General features: G+C 42.9%; 1 protein-coding gene across 2 annotated transcripts in view; it reads right to left on the bottom strand.

Moving 5' to 3' along the window:
• Positions 1-7,193: 7,193 nt before the first annotated feature.
• GUCY1B1 (guanylate cyclase 1 soluble subunit beta 1) overlaps positions 7,194-21,302 on the bottom strand; it is a 164,550-nt gene continuing 150,441 nt past the window's right edge. For both annotated transcript variants that reach the window (XM_069744118.1, XM_069744119.1), the window contains 4 exons: positions 19,174-19,314; positions 16,635-16,789; positions 9,685-9,811; positions 7,194-8,360 (listed from right to left, as the gene is read on the bottom strand). In XM_069744118.1, the coding sequence (XP_069600219.1) occupies positions 8,355-8,360; positions 9,685-9,811; positions 16,635-16,789; positions 19,174-19,314 (429 nt within the window). In that variant the 3' untranslated portion in view covers positions 7,194-8,354. The remainder of the gene's footprint in view (positions 8,361-9,684; positions 9,812-16,634; positions 16,790-19,173; positions 19,315-21,302) is intronic.

The raw sequence follows: 21,302 nt of genomic DNA, 5'->3' as shown, positions 1-21,302 counted from the left end.
AATAAGAATACAGATAATAAATGGGAAATGTTTAAGAACATCCTAAATAGGCAGTGTAAGCGGTTTATACCTTGTGGGAATAAAAGGACTAGAAATAGGAAAAACCCAATGTGGCTAAACAAAGAAGTAAGACAGGCAATTAACAGTAAAAAGAAAGCATTTGCACTACTAAAGCAGGATGGCACCATTGAAGCTCTAAAAAACTATAGGGAGAAAAATACTTTATCTAAAAAACTAATTAAAGCTGCCAAAAAGGAAACAGAGAAGCACATTGCTAAGGAGAGTAAAACAAATCCCAAACTGTTCTTCAACTATATCAATAGTAAAAGAATAAAAACTGAAAATGTAGGCCCCTTAAAAAATAGTGAGGAAAGAATGGTTGTAGATGACGAGGAAAAAGCTAACATATTAAACACCTTCTTCTCCACGGTATTCACGGTGGAAAATGAAATGCTAGGTGAAATCCCAAGAAACAATGAAAACCCTATATTAAGGGTCACCAATCTAACCCAAGAAGAGGTGCGAAACCGGCTAAATAAGATTAAAATAGATAAATCTCCGGGTCCGGATGGCATACACCCACGAGTACTAAGAGAACTAAGTAATGTAATAGATAAACCATTATTTCTTATTTTTAGGGACTCTATAGCGACAGGGTCTGTTCCCCAGGATTGGCGCATAGCAAATGTGGTGCCAATATTCAAAAAGGGCTCTAAAAGTGAACCTGGAAATTATAGGCCAGTAAGTTAGTTAGTTAGCGAAATTAGGATTATTTAGTCTAGAAAAAAGACGACTGAGGGGTGATCTAATAACCATGTATAAGTATATAAGGGGACAATACAAATATCTCGCTGAGGATCTGTTTATACCAAGGAAGGTGACGGGCACAAGGGGGCATTCTTTGCGTCTGGAGGAGAGAAGGTTTTTCCACCAACATAGAAGAGGATTCTTTACTGTTAGGGCAGTGAGAATCTGGAATTGCTTGCCTGAGGAGGTGGTGATGGCGAACTCAGTTGAGGGGTTCAAGAGAGGCCTGGATGTCTTCCTGGAGCAGAACAATATTGTATCATACAATTAGGTTCTGTAGAAGGACGTAGATCTGGGGATTTATTATGATGGAATATAGGCTGAACTGGATGGACAAATGTCTTTTTTCGGCCTTACTAACTATGTTACTATGTTACTGGATAGCATTCAGAAATGCTTAATACAACCATGTACCCAACCAATAGGTTTAACATCTATTGTTTATACATTGGTCAGTCATTTTGCCTCATGTATTTCTGTAATGCCTTTTTAAATGTGTTGATTTCTTGAGAAACTGCTGTCTGTAAAGAAATTGTTTGCTTGAGATGTAGTGCACTAAACCCAGCTCTCGTGAGTCAGGATTCACCTGTATATTTAGCGACCAGTAGAGGCAGAATTTTTTTTTCCCTATCATTTGAATTTTTTTGCTGAAGTCAACTTGGAGCAAAGGAAATATTTGCAGCCAGTTTCATTAAACCTGTGTTGTGTAAACTGTGACTTGGAATACCTAAAGCCCCTTTCTGACCTAGGAGATGGTGATCCTGTGATCTAATTCCCTAACCTGTCCCAGGAAGTACAATGTTTTTTCTTGCAGACTTTTTCTTATTTTTTTTTTCAATTTTCCACACATATTAAAACAGTTTAAGTTTGTTGTTTGAATTATCTTCCATTTATAAAACTTCAAAAAATAATGTTAGCTGTTCAACTGTTCAAAATAGCTGACATGTGCCCGCAATAGCCGCGGGTGGAATCACGATCATCCCATGGCTATTAACCAGTTAAATGCCGTTGTCAAACGGTGACAGCGGCATTTAACAAGCGCTTCCGGGAATCAAGCCGGAAATACGCCAACCGGTTACCTGCGTCACTTGATCGCTGGTCACCAGTGTATTGGCTTGACAACCAGAGGTCTCCTGGAGACCTCTATGATTGTCAGTGCCAGATTGCTGTGAACGCCACACAGTGGTCAGCGCTCATAGCACGTGAGAAATTCAGCTATATAGAGGCGATCTGATCATCAAATCTATATAGCAGAGCCAATCGGCTATGGCAGCTTCTAAAAATAGCTTAAAAAAAAAAAAGAAAGTTAAAATCACCCCCCTTTCGCGCTGTTAAAAATAAAACAATAAAAAAATCAAACATACACATATTTGATATCACCACATTCAGAAATGCCCAGTCTATCAAAAAATAGAATTAGACTTACCGGTAATTTGGTTTCTAGGAACCTTCCACGACAGCATAGGAGGATGTCTCCATTCGCTAATGGGGGACAGGGAGCACGAGAGGTTAAAAGCCCCTCCTCTCTCCAAATCGCCAGTGACTTACAATTTACCATAGCACTAGCTACCTTAAAGGACCCAGGATAAATCCAAGGAAAGGGAGGAAATTAGTGCTGTCGTGGAAGGTTCCTAGAAACCAAATTACCAGTAAGTCTAATTCTATTTTCTCTAGTCAGCTTCTACGACAGCATAGGAGGAGTACCAACCAATTCTGCACTGGGGGGGACAACAGCCTGGAGAACTTTCCAGCCAAAGACTAGATCCCTATTGGACAATAAGTCCAATCTGTAGTGTTTGGTAAAGGTATGTGGTGAAGACCATGTTGCGGCCCTGCAGATCTGCTCGATGGAAGCGCCTGCTCTTTCTGCCCATGACACTGAAGTAGACCTTGTAGAGTGGGCCTTGACCTTGATTGGAGGAGTCAAGTTCTGGGCCAGATAGGTTTGATGTATGGCCCTTTTGATCCAACTAGAAATAGTACTTTTTGCCACCTTCCTTCCTTTATTCTGACCTGACAGATGGACAAACAGGTTTTGATCAACTCTGAAAGAGTTAGATTGTTCAAGATAATGTAGAATAGTCCGTCTAACATCGAGAGAATGGAACTCTTCTTCTTTTGGGTTTGTCGGGTTCTTGCAGAAGGAAGGAATAATGTTCTGAGAACGGTGAAAATCAGACACCACCTTCGGCAGAAAAGATGGATCAAGCTTGAGAATTATAGAGACATCTGTAATTAACAAGTAGGGTTCTCTAACCGATAAGGCTTGAAGCTCCCCCACATGTCTCGCTGTGGTAATCGCTACCAGAAAGGCTGCCTTGTATGACAGGTATTGAGGAGAACAGGAAGTTATGGGCTCAAACGGTGCTTGCGTGAGCCCCATGAGGACTAGATTCAAGTCCCATGAGGGTACCATGGGTTGTTTCCCAGGCTGCAATCTTGGAGCTGATACCATGAATCTTCTGATCCAACGGTGGTTGGCCAGGTCCTGGTCACAAACAGCACTGAGAGTGGAAACCTGAAACTTTAGAGTGCTGGGTCTAAGGCCTAACTCTAACCCACGTTAAAGGAAGTCCAATATTTGGGATATATTCGGATGGAGTGGATCTGGTTTATTAGGTAGATAGAAAAATGACAATGTTTTCCACTTTACCATAGATTGCATTAGTAACAGGCTTCCTGGACTTTTGCAAAGTAGAAATTACAGCATCCGACAGCCCTCTAGCACTTAGGACCTGGGCCTCAGTAACCAGGCTGCTAGATTCAATTTTGGGGGATTCTGGTGCTGGAAGGACCCCTGAAGGAGAAGGTCGGCATCTGCTGGCAGGTGAACTGGACCGTCTATCTGTAGTTCGATGATGAGATTGAACCAGCTTCTTTTTGGCCATACTGGAGCAACTAGAATGGTTGGCACCTGTTCCTCTCAGATCTTTTGAAGGGTTTCCGCCAATATTGGGATTGGCGGGAAGGCGTAGGCTAATTGGAAGTTCCATGCCTGGACAAGAGCTTCCACTCCTTTGGAATTGTCCCTGGGATTCAGGGAAAAAAAGGTTTGGACCTGTGAATTTTGGTCTGAGGCGAATAAATCGACTTCTGGTAGACCCCATCTGTCTACCAACATCCTGAAGACTCTTCTGTTCAGGCTCCATTCTCCTGGCTGAATGTCCTGGCGACTCAGGAAATCTGCCTGCAGGTTGGAAGATCCCTTCAAGTGGATGGCTGTGAGAGAGAGAGAAGGTGCTTTTCGGCCCAACAGAATATTCAGTTTAAGATGCTTTTTAAACTGTTGAACTTTGAGCTCCCCTGATGTCGGAGGTGAGCAACAGTTGTCGTGTTGTCCGAATAAATTTTGACATGATTCCCCGATATTAGGCCGCCTGCGGCTAGACGAGCCTCCTTCACTGCTTTCAACTCCCTGAAGTTGGAGGATCTGGCGCTTGTTGCCTGATTCCAGCATCCCTGGAAGGGAGTATGCAAAATTACTACCCCCCGACCCGTTTGCTAGTGTCGGTTGTAATTGTTACAAGGGGGAATTGTGACCAGCTCACACCCCTGCGGATATTTCTGGGGTTCAACCACCATGCTAGGGATGCCTTCACACACCCCGGAGTGTGTACTCTTTTGTTCAGGGAACCCAGATTTCTGTCCCAGTTTGTGAGGATGTGGGCTTGAAGGGTTCTGGAATGGGCCTGAGCCCAAGATACCGACTGAATATAAGCTGTCATAGAGCCTAGGACATACTTTTCCGTAGAGTCGGAGATCTGTCCTCTCTGAGATCTATAACCTTCTCTATTATCGCTCGACGATGATCTTCATGGAGAAACGATTTCTGTTTTACTGAGTCTAACAGAACCCCCAGAAACCTCCTTGATTTGGAAGGTTGTAGCTGGGACTTCCTCATATTTAGGAGCCACCCCAAAGTTTTGAGAATGTCGAGGGTTTTTGAAACATGATCGTTGAGAATCTGAGCCGAGGGGGCTTAAGCAGCAGATCGTCCAGAAATGGAACAATACAGACTCCCTGATTCTGGATGTGAGACATGGAGACACGGCCTCTGCCATTATCCTGAAGAATACTCTCAGCGCTGAAGAAATGCCGAAAGGGAGCACGTTGAATTGAAAATGATTCACTTGTTGATTGAACTGTATTGCAAACCTGAGATACTTTTTGTGCCAGAGATGAATCGGCACATGAAAGTAGGCGTCCTTTAGGTCGATGGTTGCCTTGAAAAAATTTTGACATATCAGGGGAAGAGCAGATTTCACCAATTCCATTTTGAACCTGCGGTATAGGATATGACAATTGAGATCTTTTAGGTTTATTATGACTCTCGCCTCCCCTGATGGCTTCTTTACCAGGAAGAGACGAGAGTAATGGCCTGAACCCCATTCCTCGGGGGTTACTGGGGAGATTGCATTTAATTTTAGGAGGTCCCCAAGGCCTGTCATCATCATTGTATGTGCTCCCTGAGAGGTCGGAGAGGTAATTCTCAGATTCCGAGGGGGAGAAGATATGCGTTTTTCATGCATTTTTGGTGTGTTTTTCCCAAATGCATAGAATAGCGGGAAAAACACAGAAAATCTGCAAAATTAATGAACATGCTGCTCTTTTTACCGCGATGCAGAAAAAACCGCATCATGTGCACAAAAATTGCAGAATGCATTCTAAATGATAGGATGCATATGTCTGCGGTTTCTAATGCGGTTTTATCGCATTTTTATCATGAAAAAACGCAAAAAAACGCAAAAAAACCTGAACGTGTGCACATACCCTTAGACTTTGCGTACAATAGGTGGTGGCGACATGTAAGTGAATAAAGTGGGCAGGCACAACTGCTGATGTCACTTGCCAGTTGCTGTCCAAAAATTGTGAAGCTGATGGCTGGAAGTAGAAGCTATTGGAGGCTCATTAAGTTTTACCATTATTGATATTACTTTAACTGCTAACAACACTGTACGGGGGACTATAATAACTGTCCAGTTAGTGCTGGATGAATGACTGCCTTAGAAGAGAGTGGTTTTCAGCTCTGTGGTTGTAGGACGGAAATAATCCGCTAATTCAAAAAGTGAAAAGACTACAATAAATTGCTCTTTTTATTCTTCAGGCAAACGTAAAGTGGTAAAATGGTAAGGTCGGGAAATCGTTAAGAATGTTTGGTTGCATACAGTAACTATGGGATACAGCTGGGGATACATGGCAATTTTGCCAGCAACATTTATTTCACTGCTACAGATCAAACAACAGTGCATACAATGAAGGTGCATGAGGTTGTATTGTAACATGTAAGTTGCAAAAAATCGACATGCAAGTTGCATAAAATCTAAATAATTTGTTTTGTTTTGCAACTTGAGGTAACTTGTGGATCACAACATGACCCAACTCACTAAATTATGTTGCAATATTGATGCAGCATAGAGTCATATGATTATTCATCATGTAATACCATCAGGGAGTCATCTGCTTCCAAATTTATTCTACAGTGGGCCAACGACCCCAAACATACATTCAATATCATTAAGAACTATCCTCAGCATAAAGAAGGACAAGGAGTCCTGGAAGTGATGATATGGCTCTTGTAGAGTCTGATCTCAATATCATTGTGTCTGAGATTACATAAAGAGACAGAAGGATTTGTACAAGCCTACACCCACAAAAGATCTGTGGTTAGTTCTCCAAGATGTTGTAAACAATCTTTCAGCCAAGTTCCTTCAAAAACTGTGAGGTGGTGTATCTAGAATAACTTATGCTTTGAACTATAAGGCATTAGGTTGTCTTTAGTGATGAGCGAGTGTACTCGTTGCTCGGGTTTTCCAGAGCACGCTCGGGTGATCTCTGAGTATTTGTTAGTGTTTGGAGATTAAGTTTTCATCTCCTCAACTGAATGATTTACAGCTATTAGCCAGGCTAAGTACATGTGGGGGTTGCCTGGTTGCTAGGGAATCCCCATATCTAATCAAGCTGTCTAGTAGCTGTAAATCATTCAGCTGCCGGGATGAAAACTTAATCTCGGAACACTAACAAATACTCGGAGGTCACCCGAGCGTGCTCTGGAAAACGCGAGCAACCAGTACACTCATCACTAGTTGTCATAGCAAATATTGATTTGTTTGTGGGTGTGTGTGTTATGAGATATTTTCATGCCAGACAATAATAGCATATCCAAAGTGTATGTCATAAATGTCTCCCAGATATTGGTTCCACCCGAGCCCTAGCGATGTATCTAGAGAATGGGATTCTCCAACCACCATGTAGTCCCACTGTGGAAAAAAGTAAGATGGCCACGCATACTCAGCTCTCTGTAATCACTTTCATGGAAATTCTGAAAATATCAGAGAAAGTATGACAAGAAATGTACACAACAAAATCAGACATTTTGCAGCTAAATATAATATCTGGTAATTTTATTATCGACATTTTAAAGATCTTAACATTACATGAACATAAAGAAATCTGTAGTATACTGTGTGATGAAAAAATAATTTATTATGGATATCTTTACAGTACCAGACAATTTATACTGTACATATGTGACATGTAAAGGTACAGATAAATATTAGGAAACTTCTTATTCAAGATTAAGTAATTCATGAAACACCAGCACAATACATTCTGTATGTCAACTGAGTGGGATTCATTCATCTATATAGACCCTGAAATACATTTTAATATGGCACATAGTTAAAAATATGACCTTTCTATCTATATTTACAAGCATTTGCTTCTGTGTGTCAAAAGTAAAGACTTCATTATCTGGGTGCTATGTCAATGGACAAAGATACCCTGTAAATTACTACTATTACCTAAAATACAAATCCTATACATTACTATCATATACATTGCTGACATAGAGCACTGCCACTCATAAAAATGTATCTAAAGTACTAGTAAACATATAAAAATACCTACGTACTTGTGGTGAGTGCATGTTACGGTCACTACCGAAATACTGAGAACACTAAGCAGGTTAGAAGCAATTGTGTTTTTGCCTTTTACCCTAGTTATGGATGTCCTCCACTCATTGGGTCTCAGTTTGGGGTCACCTTAGGTTTGGAATTAAGTTTTGCAGACACACAAAAATGTTTAATACGACCACGTACCCAACCAATTGGTTTACAGGTATACCTAACAGTTTTTCCTGTCTATTTTCAAAACTATACATTTCTTCATTTTCCACAGTACATATATCACATGAGAATAAGAAATACGGTATATGAGTTCATTAAATAGAGTGGTACTACACATTAGCTCAAAATATAGACTATTAACTAATTATAATATCGTGCCACAATATTTTACTTTCTTTTTTTTCTTACAAATTTGGAATATAGATTACATAATAGAGGCTGCCACCAGGGCAACGTACAAAATACACTATTAGTGATATTCCCAAAGAACATTTACAGCTACAGCTTACATATTTGTATGTCACAAATGAAGGGGTAAGCAGCAAATTAATATATTTTAAATCCGGGGACTGAACTAAAACACTGACGCACAACATCTTTGTTATCTTAATTGGATTTGGCTTTTCAGTTTTAATGCTGGACTTATTCCTGGAAAAAAAGAGAAATATTACAAAATTATTTAATTTGTTAAACACTGTCACATATCCAGCCTCTATCTTATCTGTAAAGACATTTATTAATAAATCAATGAGAATTGTGTAATGTTCTTTTAAAGAGTATCTGTTAACAGGTCAAAAGTAGACAGTTTTTGTTTTATTCTCACTCTACCCTTGATTATTCTGATTTTTGTTTGATGTAAATGTAAATCCTCTATATAGTTCCAGAGATATGGGCCTTATATCTGGTGATAATTTTTGGTCATTTTCAAAGGGGAGGTGCTCTTTGCCCATAATTCTAGATGGCATATTTTGCACAAAGCCAACACTACACATCACCAAAAGAGCACCATACCTACAGTGAAGTATGGTAGAGGAAACCTTCTGCTTTTGGCCTGAAACTGGTGCTTTAGTAAAAGAGGAAAAAATTAATATCAATTTTTTATCAAAACCTTAAGGCCCCTGCCATAAAGTTGAAGAAGAGGAATTGACACTTTCAGCATAACAAACCTAAGCATACCTACAAATCAATGAAAAATGACTTTTCCAGAAGATCAAAGTTTTGGAATGGCCCAGCCAGAGCCGAAACCTGAATCTAACTGAAAATCTCTGAAGAGGGCTGTACACAGGAAATGCCCTCATATAGTTTATAGGTGACATTAAAGGTGGGAAAATTTTGAAATTATTCTTCTTGGTACGATTTTTTACATGACAAAAACCTGCATTTTAACAAGGTTGGGCACACTTTTACCGAAGCAATATGTGACAATCATTGATTGTATAGAAGAACATGGTGATTCTGATATGTATAACACAAGGAAATCGGTATGTATGCATTCTCACTCTCATTTTTTCCCATTTCCTCAGTGATTAGAGAAGAAAAGCTTGGATTTGTTTCTAGCGAAGCTCACAGATTGAGGATCCAGAAAGAAATTTTCAATTAAGAAGATTTTTAGCTTAATGTAGCTGCTAATCGTGAATCAAATGCTGACCACTCCTTTCTTAGGAATTAAACATCTAGAGACCGGAGGCATTGTATTGCTGCTCCAATCCCAGCAAACAGAATAATACTTCTTTTTTAAGGTTAAAATCTCGAAAGACCAATGTCCTGAACTTAACACATTGTATCATTTTTCTCTAACAAAATAAATGTTGATTGTACAAACAGTGTGGAGGAATAGTTGGGCACAACTCGATAGTAATATTTAGACGTATGAATCATTCTGCTAACAATGATTTATTACTTCAGATTTAATTCAAAGCAAAAAATGTGAACTGTTTAGATAAGGCCAGTCTTCCATCCACATTAGTCATACCTCCATTTCTGCAGTCTTTCTGGATAAAAACCACACTTGCATTGGGTCTGTTTTTCCTTTCATGCTCACTGGTCCTCTATACTGTAAATTAAACTGGGGATCGCCATTTTCTGGACTCATAAGACATCTGAAAAATAACGTAAATCATATAAATAAACCAAAAGTCCTGGTAAAGAAGGACTAGCCTTTTCTGTGATAATCATGATGTCAGTACATGCATGGCAGTTTACAGGTCATGCCATATAAACTTGTAATATGGCGAACTAGCTTAATATGATCTTACCATTTTAAAGATAAGAGATTTATATATATACTAGCTATTGAACCCGTTCTACGCCCGGGTGGCGAGCATTTATATTGGTATATGGTCTCCATCCTGGTATGTGCTGCTCCATCCTGCGCCCCCATCCTGTCATGTGCTGCTCCCATCCTGCGCCCCCGTTCTGTCATGTGCTGCTCCCATCCTGCGCCTCCATTCTGTCATTTGCTGCTCCCATCCTGTCATTTGCTGCTCCCATCCTGCGCCCGTTCTGTCATTTGCTGCTCCCATCCTGCGTCCCCATTCTGTCATGTGCTGCTCCCATCCTGCGCCCGTTCTGTCATGTGCTGCTGCCATCCTGCGCCCATTCTGTCATGTGCTGCTGCCATCCTGCGCCCGTTCTGTCATGTGCTGCTGCCATCCTGCGCCCGTTCTGTCATGTGCTGCTGCCATCCTGCGCCCGTTCTGTCATGTGCTGCTGCCATCCTGCGCCCGTTCTGTCATGTGCTGCTGCCATCCTGCGCCCGTTCTGTCATGTGCTGCTGCCATCCTGCGCCCGTTCTGTCATGTGCTGCTCCCATCCTGCGCCCGTTCTGTCATGTGCTGCTGCCATCCTGCGCCCGTTCTGTCATGTGCTGCTGCCATCCTGCGCCCGTTCTGTCATGTGCTGCTGCCATCCTGCGCCCGTTCTGTCATGTGCTGCTGCCATCCTGCGCCCGTTCTGTATGTGCTGCTCCCATCCTGCGCCCGTTCTGTCATGTGCTGCTGCCATCCTGCGCCCGTTCTGTCATGTGCTGCTGCCATCCTGCGCCCGTTCTGTCATGTGCTGCTGCCATCCTGCGCCCGTTCTGTCATGTGCTGCTGCCATCCTTCGCCCGTTCTGTCATGTGCTGCTGCCATCCTGCGCCCGTTCTGTCATGTGCTGCGGCCATCCTGCGCCCGTTCTGTCATGTGCTGCTGCCATCCTGCGCCCGTTCTGTCATGTGTTGCGGCCATCCTGCGCCCGTTCTGTCATGTGCTGCTGCCATCCTGCGCCCGTTCTGTCATGTGCTGCTGCCATCCTGCGCCCATTCTGTCATGTGCTGCTGCCATCCTGCGCCCGTTCTGTCATGTGCTCCTGCCATCCTGTGCCCGTTCTGACATGTGCTGCTGCCATCCTGCGCCCGTTCTGACATGTGCTGCTGCCATCCTGCGCCCGTTCTGTCATGTGCTGCTGCCATCCTGCGCCCGTTCTGTCATGTGCTGCTGCCATCCTGCGCCCGTTCTGTCATGTGCTGCTGCCATCCTGCGCCCGTTGTCATGTGCTGCGGCCATCCTGCGCCCGTTCTGTCATGTGCTGCGGCCATCCTGCGCCCGTTCTGTCATGTGCTGCTGCCATCCTGCGCCCGTTCTGTCATGTGCTGCTGCCATCCTGCGCCCGTTCTGTCATGTGCTGCTCCCATCCTGCGCCACCATTGTATTATATGCCCCCCGCTCCAGTGTGTATGCCCCCGAATGCTGCTGCCATATAAAAAAAAAAAAAAATACCATACTCACCTATCGTCCGGCTCCACTGCAGGTATGTCTTCAAGAAAATGGCACCGGAAAGCGGGGACTGCGCAGGCGCCGATTCCGGCAGCAGGAATCGGCGCCTGCGCAGTCCGCGCTTTCCGGCGCCATTTTCTTGAAGACACACCTGCAGTGGAGCCGGAGTGTGTCTTCAAGAAAATGGCGCAGGAAAAGCGCGGACTGCGCAGGCGCCGATTCCGGCAGCAGGAATCGGCGCCTGCGCAGTCCGCGCCCTCCGGAGCCGGGAGCAGAGGAGCCGGGAGACGGAGCCGCAAGCAGCGCTGGAACCGGGAAAGGTGAGTATACTTACCCTCCCTCCTGGCGGTCCCTGACTCTCTGGTGGAGATCGCGGTATGCGTTCAGTGCTTACGCATACCGCGATCTCCCGGGAGCGTCGCTCTGTGAGGCCCAGACTGCGCCGGCGCTTGCGCTTGCGCAGTCTATAGAGGCTTCGGACAGAGTGACGCTCCCAGCGTTATATTATATATATATACAGTGGGGCAAAAAAGTATTTAGTCAGTCAGCAATAGTGCAAATTCCACCACTTAAAAAGATGAGAGGCGTCTGTAATTTACATCATAGGTAGACCTCAACTATGGGAGACAAACTGAGAAAAAAAAATCCAGAAAATCACATTGTCTGTTTTTTTAATATTTTATTTGCATATTATGGTGGAAAATAAGTATTTGGTCAGAAACAAAATTTCATCTCAATACTTTGTAATATATCCTTTGTTGGCAATGACAGAGGTCAAACGTTTTCCGTAAGTCTTCACAAGGTTGCCACACACTGTTGTTGGTATGTTGGCCCATTCCTCCATGCAGATCTCCTCTAGAGCAGTGATGTTTTTGGCTTTTCGCTTGGCAACACGGACTTTCAACTCCCTCCAAAGGTTTTCTATAGGGTTGAGATCTGGAGACTGGCTAGGCCACTCCAGGACCTTGAAATGCTTCTTACGAAGCCACTCCTTCGTTGCCCTGGCGGTGTGCTTTGGATCATTGTCATGTTGAAAGACCCAGCCACGTTTCATCTTCAATGCCCTTGCTGATGGAAGGAGGTTTGCACTCAAAATCTCACGATACATGGCCCCATTCATTCTTTCATGTACCCGGATCAGTCGTCCTGGCCCCTTTGCAGAGAAACAGCCCCAAAGCATGATGTTTCCACCACCATGCTTTACAGTAGGTATGGTGTTTGATGGATGCAACTCAGTATTCTTTTTCCTCCAAACACGACAAGTTGTGTTTCTACCAAACAGTTCCAGTTTGGTTTCATCAGACCATAGGACATTCTCCCAAAACTCCTCTGAATCATCCAAATGCTCTCTAGCAAACTTCAGACGGGCCCGGACATGTACTGGCTTAAGCAGTGGGACACGTCTGGCACTGCAGGATCTGAGTCCATGGTGGCGTAGTGTGTTACTTATGGTAGGCCTTGTTACATTGGTCCCAGCTCTCTGCAGTTCATTCACTAGGTCCCCCCGCGTGGTTCTGGGATTTTTGCTCACCGTTCTTGTGATCATTCTGACCCCACGGGGTGGGATTTTGCATGGATCCCCAGATCGAGGGAGATTATCAGTGATCTTGTATGTCTTCCATTTTCTAATTATTGCTCCCACTGTTGATTTCTTCACTCCAAGCTGGTTGGCGATTGCAGATTCAGTCTTCCCAGCCTGGTGCAGGGCTACAATTTTGTTTCTGGTGTCCTTTGACAGCTCTTTGGTCTTCACCATAGTGGAGTTTGGAGTCAGACTGTTTGAGGGTGTGCACAGGTGTCTTTTTATACTGATAACAAGTTTAAACAGGTGCCATTACTACAGGTAATGAGTGGAGGAAAGAGGAGACTCTTAAAGAAGAAGTTACAGGTCTGTGAGAGCCAGAAATCTTGATTGTTTGTTTCTGACCAAATACTTATTTTCCACCATAATATGCAAAAAAAATGATAAAAAAACAGACAATGTGATTTTCTGGATTTTTTTTTTCTCAGTTTGTCTCCCATAGTTGAGGTCTACCTATGATGTAAATTACAGACACCTCTCATCTTTTTAAGTGGTGGAACTTGCACTATTGCTGACTGACTAAATACTTTTTTGCCCCACTGTATATATATATATATATATATATATATATATACATACATATATACCTCTCTATATATATTTGTATAGAGATATATTTTTATATTATAAATCATATATCTTGGCGATAGTTGAGAATTCCTGTTTTTCATTGTTCTTCATTAGTTCCCATAAATATGTCATTTCATACTTGGAAAATCAAGATCTCCAGCTTTGGATCCACACAAGAAAAGCCGCTTAGATGAATGATCCTGCCAGCCATTTTACCACACACGTCTATTTTAGTGAATAATTGTGCAATTCTCCATTCTCAGTCTGGCAAAGCTACACCTCGGCCATAAGAACACCACAAATCAGTCATGATGGGCTTAGTATCTAGTTACTTGGGTTCTCATATATTTTCCAGCTGTATCAGTTGAGAAGTAAATCTTTTCATTTGGAGATTTCTGCACTTCTATAACACCTCGTGAAGCTTTTATTTAGCATTCTTTCCTTTTCATTTAGATAGGTGCTAGATGTCTCTGGCTGTCTCATTTAGTCCCAAAGGTATTACATTAACTATTGATCATCTAAATCATCTTTTATTAATTACTTTTTGATCTATCCATTCTAGAGAAACAGAGAAAACAAACATCAGGGCATCCTACAAATAAGCGTTTACAGTATATCTAACAATATGACCAAGAATCGGAGGCAAACTGAATCTTTAGATTAGAAATTAGAAGGAAAAGTAAGAAGCTGATGGGAAATTTAGACAATTTTAAATATCCACAGGCATTGTCCAATAATCTTGCTGTGCATTATCTAGCACCTTATGTACACAGCTACATTTTAGGGCAGACAGCAGACATAGTCTCTTAGTCTAGGACAGTACAGGCTCTGTGGGTGCGGACATACTGCACACTCCCCTACAAGCAATGCTTCATATGCCTCCCTTTGAAAATAGAGGTTCAGTAGAGAATTTATTGACCTCCGTGACGTCCCTAGTAAGTCTCCATACAACAAAAAGTCATTTCACAGTGTGTACCTAACCCCTTAGCACTTTTGCCTCCCTGGCATTAACCAACATAGCTGAGACATGTGTAAAAATATAAAATTGGCTACAATTTTCTTAAAGTGAACACAAAGAATATCAACAAAGAACGGCTGCAGGAGATGTGGTGCACCAGCAGTTCACCATAACCACCCTGTGATCTTGGAATCCTTAATAAGAGAGAATTAAAGGGGTTGTACCAAGAACAAAGTACATATTAATCAATAGATCTTGGAAAATAAATTCCACAATTGGATGCGTAATAAAAAAATGTTCCTGTGCTGAGATAATCTTATACATGTGCCCCTGCTGTGTACTGTGTAATGGCCTTGTGTGACATGAACAGGAACCTAGTCTGATCATAACACTTCTCCTGTCTGCATACTCTTTTTTTGCTTCTTCCCCTGCCCAGGAGCTGTGGTATGATCAGACCATGTTTCGGTACGGTCAGACACAGCCGGTACACAGTACACAGCAGGGGCACATGTATACTCAGCACAGGGAAATTTTTTAACACATCCAATTGCAGCACGTACTTATTCCAAGATCTATTGATTAAAATGTACAAAGGAAAAACCCTTTAATGTCTCACCACACATTAACCCTGCTGTTCTGTTCGGTCTGGGGAGACCTATTTTGAACTTTGGTATTTTTTGGGGTGTTCAAGATGCGGTTCTGAAACTTGAGGTTGATTGACTTAAATGAGGATGGGTCGGTCGGCCACGGGTTTCAGAGCCGCATCTTGAATATTTTAAAGAATATTGAAGTTCAAAGTCGGTCATTTTTGACCAACAGAACAGCAGGGTTAAACTAACGTCTGAACCCGCTGAAATCAGCAGGCATGGCCGCCAGTCTAATGCAGCCTCTGCCATTCCCGCCGGAGTCTGGCTGCAGCTATCTCATAAAGAACATAGAAGTCTTCAGAATAGTGAGAGCTCCTGTGTGAAGGAGTCAGGAAAGATAGCAACCGGCTGACCGATCTACTGTGTATGGGGCCCATTAACTTGGTCTCACACAGTAGAAAGCTGTGGCCTGAATGACCATATTAGACCAATGCCTGCCCATCCTGTCACCTCAATACACACTCCACCTGACTGAGCATGCAATTGATCCTTCACTTCCACAATATTTGCTGTAAAGGGAATATTGAATGGCTATCACAAATATTTAAAGGGGTTGTCCGGTCCAAATCAATAAGTCTACAGTCACTCAGTGTGACTGCAGACCTATGAATTCCACCGTGCATGCACTGTACACTGCGGGCATTTGCCGTTTTGAGCCGGGACCAGAGGGCATGTATGAGTTATACATGCTCACAGTCAGATTCTGTCCAGTGGAAGCGGCCTTGCTCCATACACTTGTATGGAGCGAGACCATGCCCTCTAGTCAGCCACTGGGTGGCCACATCACTAGTCATGGTGTGGCTTAGCTCTATGCAAGTGTATGGAGCACGGTCGCGCCAACTGGACGGGCTCTGGCCGCGAGCATGAGTTATAACCCATACATAACCTCTGGTGTCGGCTTAGAAACCGGCAAATCCCCACAGTACATGAGCTGGGGGTATTTATAAGTCTGCAGTCACACAGAGTAGGAATATAAACCAGCTCACCCGTGATGCATAAGCTGAGTTTCGGGAGCACGGACACGCTGTGTCCATGCATGTAGAATCGAATAGAAAAAATGTCATGACATGTCATGATTAAGGGAGCTTAGTCTCTAGAAACGCGTTGAGATTCGTACCCATATGGTTTGTGCTGAAGTTTGTATCCTCCATGTTTAAGTTTGTGAATAAAGAAAACTTTTTTTCACGGATTCGGTGAAGCTGGACATTTTTTTCTTTTCGAGTCACACAGAGTGACTGCAAGATGTAATCTGTGGGTATGATTCTTCTAGCATGTATGGCCAGCTTCATGTTATGGAGATTGGAAAATACATTATTTACTTAATACTGATTTTTTTTCCCTCCACTGGAATTAAAACATTAGTATCATTTACTATTAATATTTCCTTTCATTTCCATTGAATAGCCTTACCTGTATGTGTATTCAGATACATTTATTTTCCCCTTTTCTCCAGTTGTCTCTGTTCTACTAGTCAAATTAACAGTATTTCCAAACAGGCAGTAGCGTGGCATTCTCTGACCAATAACACCTGTCACCACTTCCCCTGTGTGAATGCCAATTGTGATCTAGGAAGAAGGAGATAAGCGCGGGGTAATTTAATTACCGTTCCCCATAGTTTATTGTAGTCAATGGAAAGTGATGGAGCCCACTGATTCTATCAGTCCTCTACTTTTTAAAGGCTAGCCAGACACTGCTCTTAAGGTACCTTCACACATAACGATATTGTTAACGATATCGTTGCTTTTTGTGACGTAGCAACGATATCGTTAATAAAATCGTTATGTGTGACAGCGACCAACGATCAGGCCCCTGCTGGGAGATCGTTGGTCGCTGAAGAAAGTCCAGAACTTTATTTCGTAGCTGGATCTCCCGCGGACATCGCTGGATCGGCGTGTGTGACACCGATCCAGCGATGTCTTCCCTGGTAACCAGGGTAAACATCGGGTAACTAAGCGCAGGGCCGCGCTTAGTAACCCGATGTTTACCCTGGTTACCATCCTAAAAGTAAAAAAAACAAACACTACATACTTACCTACCGCTGTCTGTCCTCCAGCGCTGTGCTCTGCACTCCTCCTGCACTCACTGTGAGCGTCGGTCAGCCGGAAAGCAGAGCGGTGACGTCACCGCTCTGCTTTCCGGCCGCTGTGCTCACAGCCAGTACAGGAGGAGTGCAGAGAAGCAGAGCGCCGGGGACAGACAGCGGTAGGTAAGTATGTACTGTTTGTTTTTTTTACTTTTAGGATGGTAACCAGGGTAAACATCGGGTTACTAAGCGCGGCCCTGCGCTTAGTTACCCGATGTTTACCCTGGTTACCGGCATCTTGGTCGCTGGAGAGCTGTCTGTGTGACAGCTCTCCAGCGACCAAACAGCGACGCTGCAGCGATCCGGATCGTTGTCGGTATCGCTGCAGCGTCACTTAATGTGAAGGTACCTTTAGTGTCAGATAAGTAAAGGCAAAATAGGCCTGAACTTGAGATGTTGTCAAAGTTTGGCTGTAGCAGATTAGCCATCTAAATACTAATTACACAGTGGCGGAAGTGGAAGCAAAAGTACAAACATGACAAAGTTATGTGAGTTTTTGTTGAATTTAGAGCTTGTCTGTGAATAAAGACTGAGACATATTAATCAAGCTAATGATGCCAGAAATGGTCTTTCAAGACCTTATTTATTATGTTTTAGACAATTTTTTTGTACCCTTGCGAACAAGGGGGTGTATCTTCAATGAAACTGGATGTGGCTTATTGGGAAGGGTTGTGGCATGACACACAACACACTGTGCCACAAAATTGAGAAAGAATAGAGATGCACATGTTTGGCACAACATAAGTCAAATAAAAACTGGTGTAAACTTAGTCTAGACAGTCTCACAATTATACAGATTTAACAAATACTATAAATCATCATGATTAGTGATGAGCGAATATACTCGTTACTCGAGATTTCCCCAAGCATGTTCGGGGGTCCTCCAAGTATTTTTTAGTGCTCGGAGATTTAATTTTTATTGCCGCAGCTGAATGATTTACATCTGTTAGCCAGCATAAGTATATGTGGCGGTTGCCTGGTTGCTAGGGAATCCCCACATGTACTTATGCTGGCTAACAGATGTAAATCATTCAGCTGCGGCAAGAAAAACGAAATTTCCGAGCATTAAAAAAATACTCGGTGGACCCCCAAACATGCTCGGGAAATCTCAAGTAACGAGTATATTTGCTCATCACTAATCTATATTTTAAGACTGTGTTGTTTTTAAGGGGTTGTCTGTCTTAAAGAGAACCTGTCAGCACTGAATAATCAGTGACCTGCACAAGAAGCAATGGAGGCTGGTGGGGGGCGGAGAACAAAACGAAGAATCTGCCCCGACGTCCCACCCCAAAGCACACAAGACATAATGTTATGAAAACTTCATCACAGTCCCATTATGGCCATACATTTCGTTTATAAAGTTCAATCCTGATGACAGGTTCTCTTGCAGCTGCAAATCTGCAGTCATTCTATGTGACTGCAGACTTGTGAATTCTCACTTCACGCGTACTTATGTGCTGTAATGATTCCCTTGTGTCAGGAGTGATACGGATACTCCTGGCCATATTCCAACTAGACTGTTTCCAGCTTCTCTCAATACTCTTGCTTTGAGTGAGGCCGCGCGCATCTAGTTGGAATATGACTGGGAGTATTGCATACTCACAGTCACATGTCTGCCCACTAAAAGCGCACCAGAGAATCCTCATAGTGCACAGTGTGCGAGATGTGAAGATCCACGAGTCTAAAATCACATAGCGTAACTGCAGACTACTGGCTTAAGACTGGACAACCCCTTAAAGACCTTTACTAAATATGGCTTAGCTAAAATATTGATAAACTAGTGTATTAGGCCAGAGGACATGTACTCCACAAAAAAATCCTCACTATAACTTTAGGCAGCAAAACATATTCTGAATGACCATGTACCTGCACAGATTCCCCATCTACTTGAACTTGTCCAGCAATCTCCATCATGTCTAACGCCAGGTGACATACAGACCTTGCATGGTGGACACATGGTTCTGGAAGGCCACTCACTGTCATATACTTATCACCAATAGTTTCAACCTTTAAATAGAATAGATTTTTTCATTTTTCCAAGGAACACATTAAGTTATTTACATGAACTGTTTAAGTAGATTGATTTAGACATGGGAAGCAGTATTGAGGCACTTTATACCAGGTAGATAAAGAAGAAATGGTTGGTCTTAGCAAAATGTAAATTGATTTTTCTTTATTGGTATGAATCAATAGAAAAAATGTAAACCAGTAAAAGGCAGTAACTGAAATGCTCTGCAAGCCTTATCCATTTCACGTTACATTACGCTTGTACCGGACTTCATTATAAAGCACCAGAGTGGAATAGTCCACACTCCCATCCTATGATAAGTAGTGGAACGGTTGTTTCAATCCCTTGTAACAGGTATAAATGGTTTACCACCTCTATCTTAACTCTCTAGTGGATTAAAGAGATTTTATTGGTATATAATATTAATGACCTAATTTTCCAATAGATCTTCATTTCCAGAAGAGTGGGAATCCATCATATATGAACTGATCCTAGTAGTGGACAATCCCTTTAATTTGCAATCTAGTTTAAAAAAATGACAGAAAAAAATAATAATTCTTTATTAGTACACGACAACATATCATACTAGACCCACCACAGTATTAATTCAGGTGTCCTCCTTATGCCTGCTTCATTAAATGGGTGGTCCAAAGTCATTTTCATCCTAAATCCCTATCTATTTAGTGCCATAATCTAAACCATGTTCTAATATACTTGCATTAAAATTCCATATGCTTCCCCAACTACACTATCTAACTGCCTTTCTTTTTTTCCACTTTTATTTTGATAACACTTTGTTATGCATGCTAGGATACTCAAAGGAAGCATCATCAGCATGCAGAAGCTGTGGTCACTGCTGCAGCCCTTAACCCTCCCTGAAACAAAGCATCATCAGTGACGCTCTGTCACGGATGTCAAAGGCTGCAGACCGTTACACTGCATCTGTCTGCAGACGGTCTCAGCAGTTTGCTTTGCAGACGTCTGTCTGGTCCTTCTTAAGCTAGGACCCAGTGGCCACGTCCCCCAACACTAATGGTCACACCTAGAGCTGGGTGTTTATAACTCCCAACTTGGTGTTGGGAGTTGTGGGTGATATTTTCTATTTGCACTTCCCTGTTGAGGCTTGGAGCTACAGCAGACAGCTAGCGTCCTCTTCGGAGTTTGAAGGACGACGGTGTTTCTCTCTGAGTCTACTCAAGCTAGGTTTCCACTTGTTTTGTGTAGCCTAGCTGTCTTTAGTGTTAGTGGGGTTCGACCAACGTTCACTTCTTCCTTCCCTAAGAAGGGCTTACCGCTAGGGTCTTACAGGGACTAGGTATCCTGCTCGGCGATAGGTGTGGAACCTATTTAGGGTCTCTTAGGGCAGAAAAGGGTGATGTTAGATCTACGTAGGGGTCTCCACTCCCCACTTTTGGGCCCCGTCCCCTTATCCCTTTGTGTTGCACTTAAGTCTGTCCTACACTGTCCATGACATGCTTGTTACAAAGGCCAGGCTAGTCCCTGCGTGATGGGCACTTCCAGATGAGCACAATGACAGCACGCTCTGCTGTCGGCTCAAATCAGCAGTAATCAGCCAGCAACAGAGCACGTTGTCAGAATATCAGGCATGCAGAGACCAGTGATGTCGCTTACAGGTGCCATACTGGTCTCTGTATGATGGGTATTCTGGCAACAAGCACTGTTGCTGACTCATTATTGCTAATCAGAGCAAGCAACAGAAAGCGCACTATCTTTGTGCACATTGCAGAGTGGACATTAAGCAAGGTGTAGCTCAGCCCCTGAAAAGAGGGTCACTGATGACACTTCATTTCAGTGAGGGAGCAGACGTTGCGGCAGTGACCGCAGCCTCTGCCCCTTGATGACGCTTCATTTGAATATCCCAACATGCACTGGGATTCTCAAATGAAGTGTCATCAAAAAGGAAGGCGAAAAATGAAAGAGAAGCAGTTAGATGTAGTTAGGGAAGAATATGGATTTTTTATTCAAG

The sequence above is a fragment of the Ranitomeya imitator genome, chromosome 1, assembly GCF_032444005.1.
Source record: "Ranitomeya imitator isolate aRanImi1 chromosome 1, aRanImi1.pri, whole genome shotgun sequence".
NCBI lineage: Eukaryota > Metazoa > Chordata > Amphibia > Anura > Dendrobatidae > Ranitomeya > Ranitomeya imitator.
This window is presented reverse-complemented; position numbering and strand designations above follow the sequence as displayed.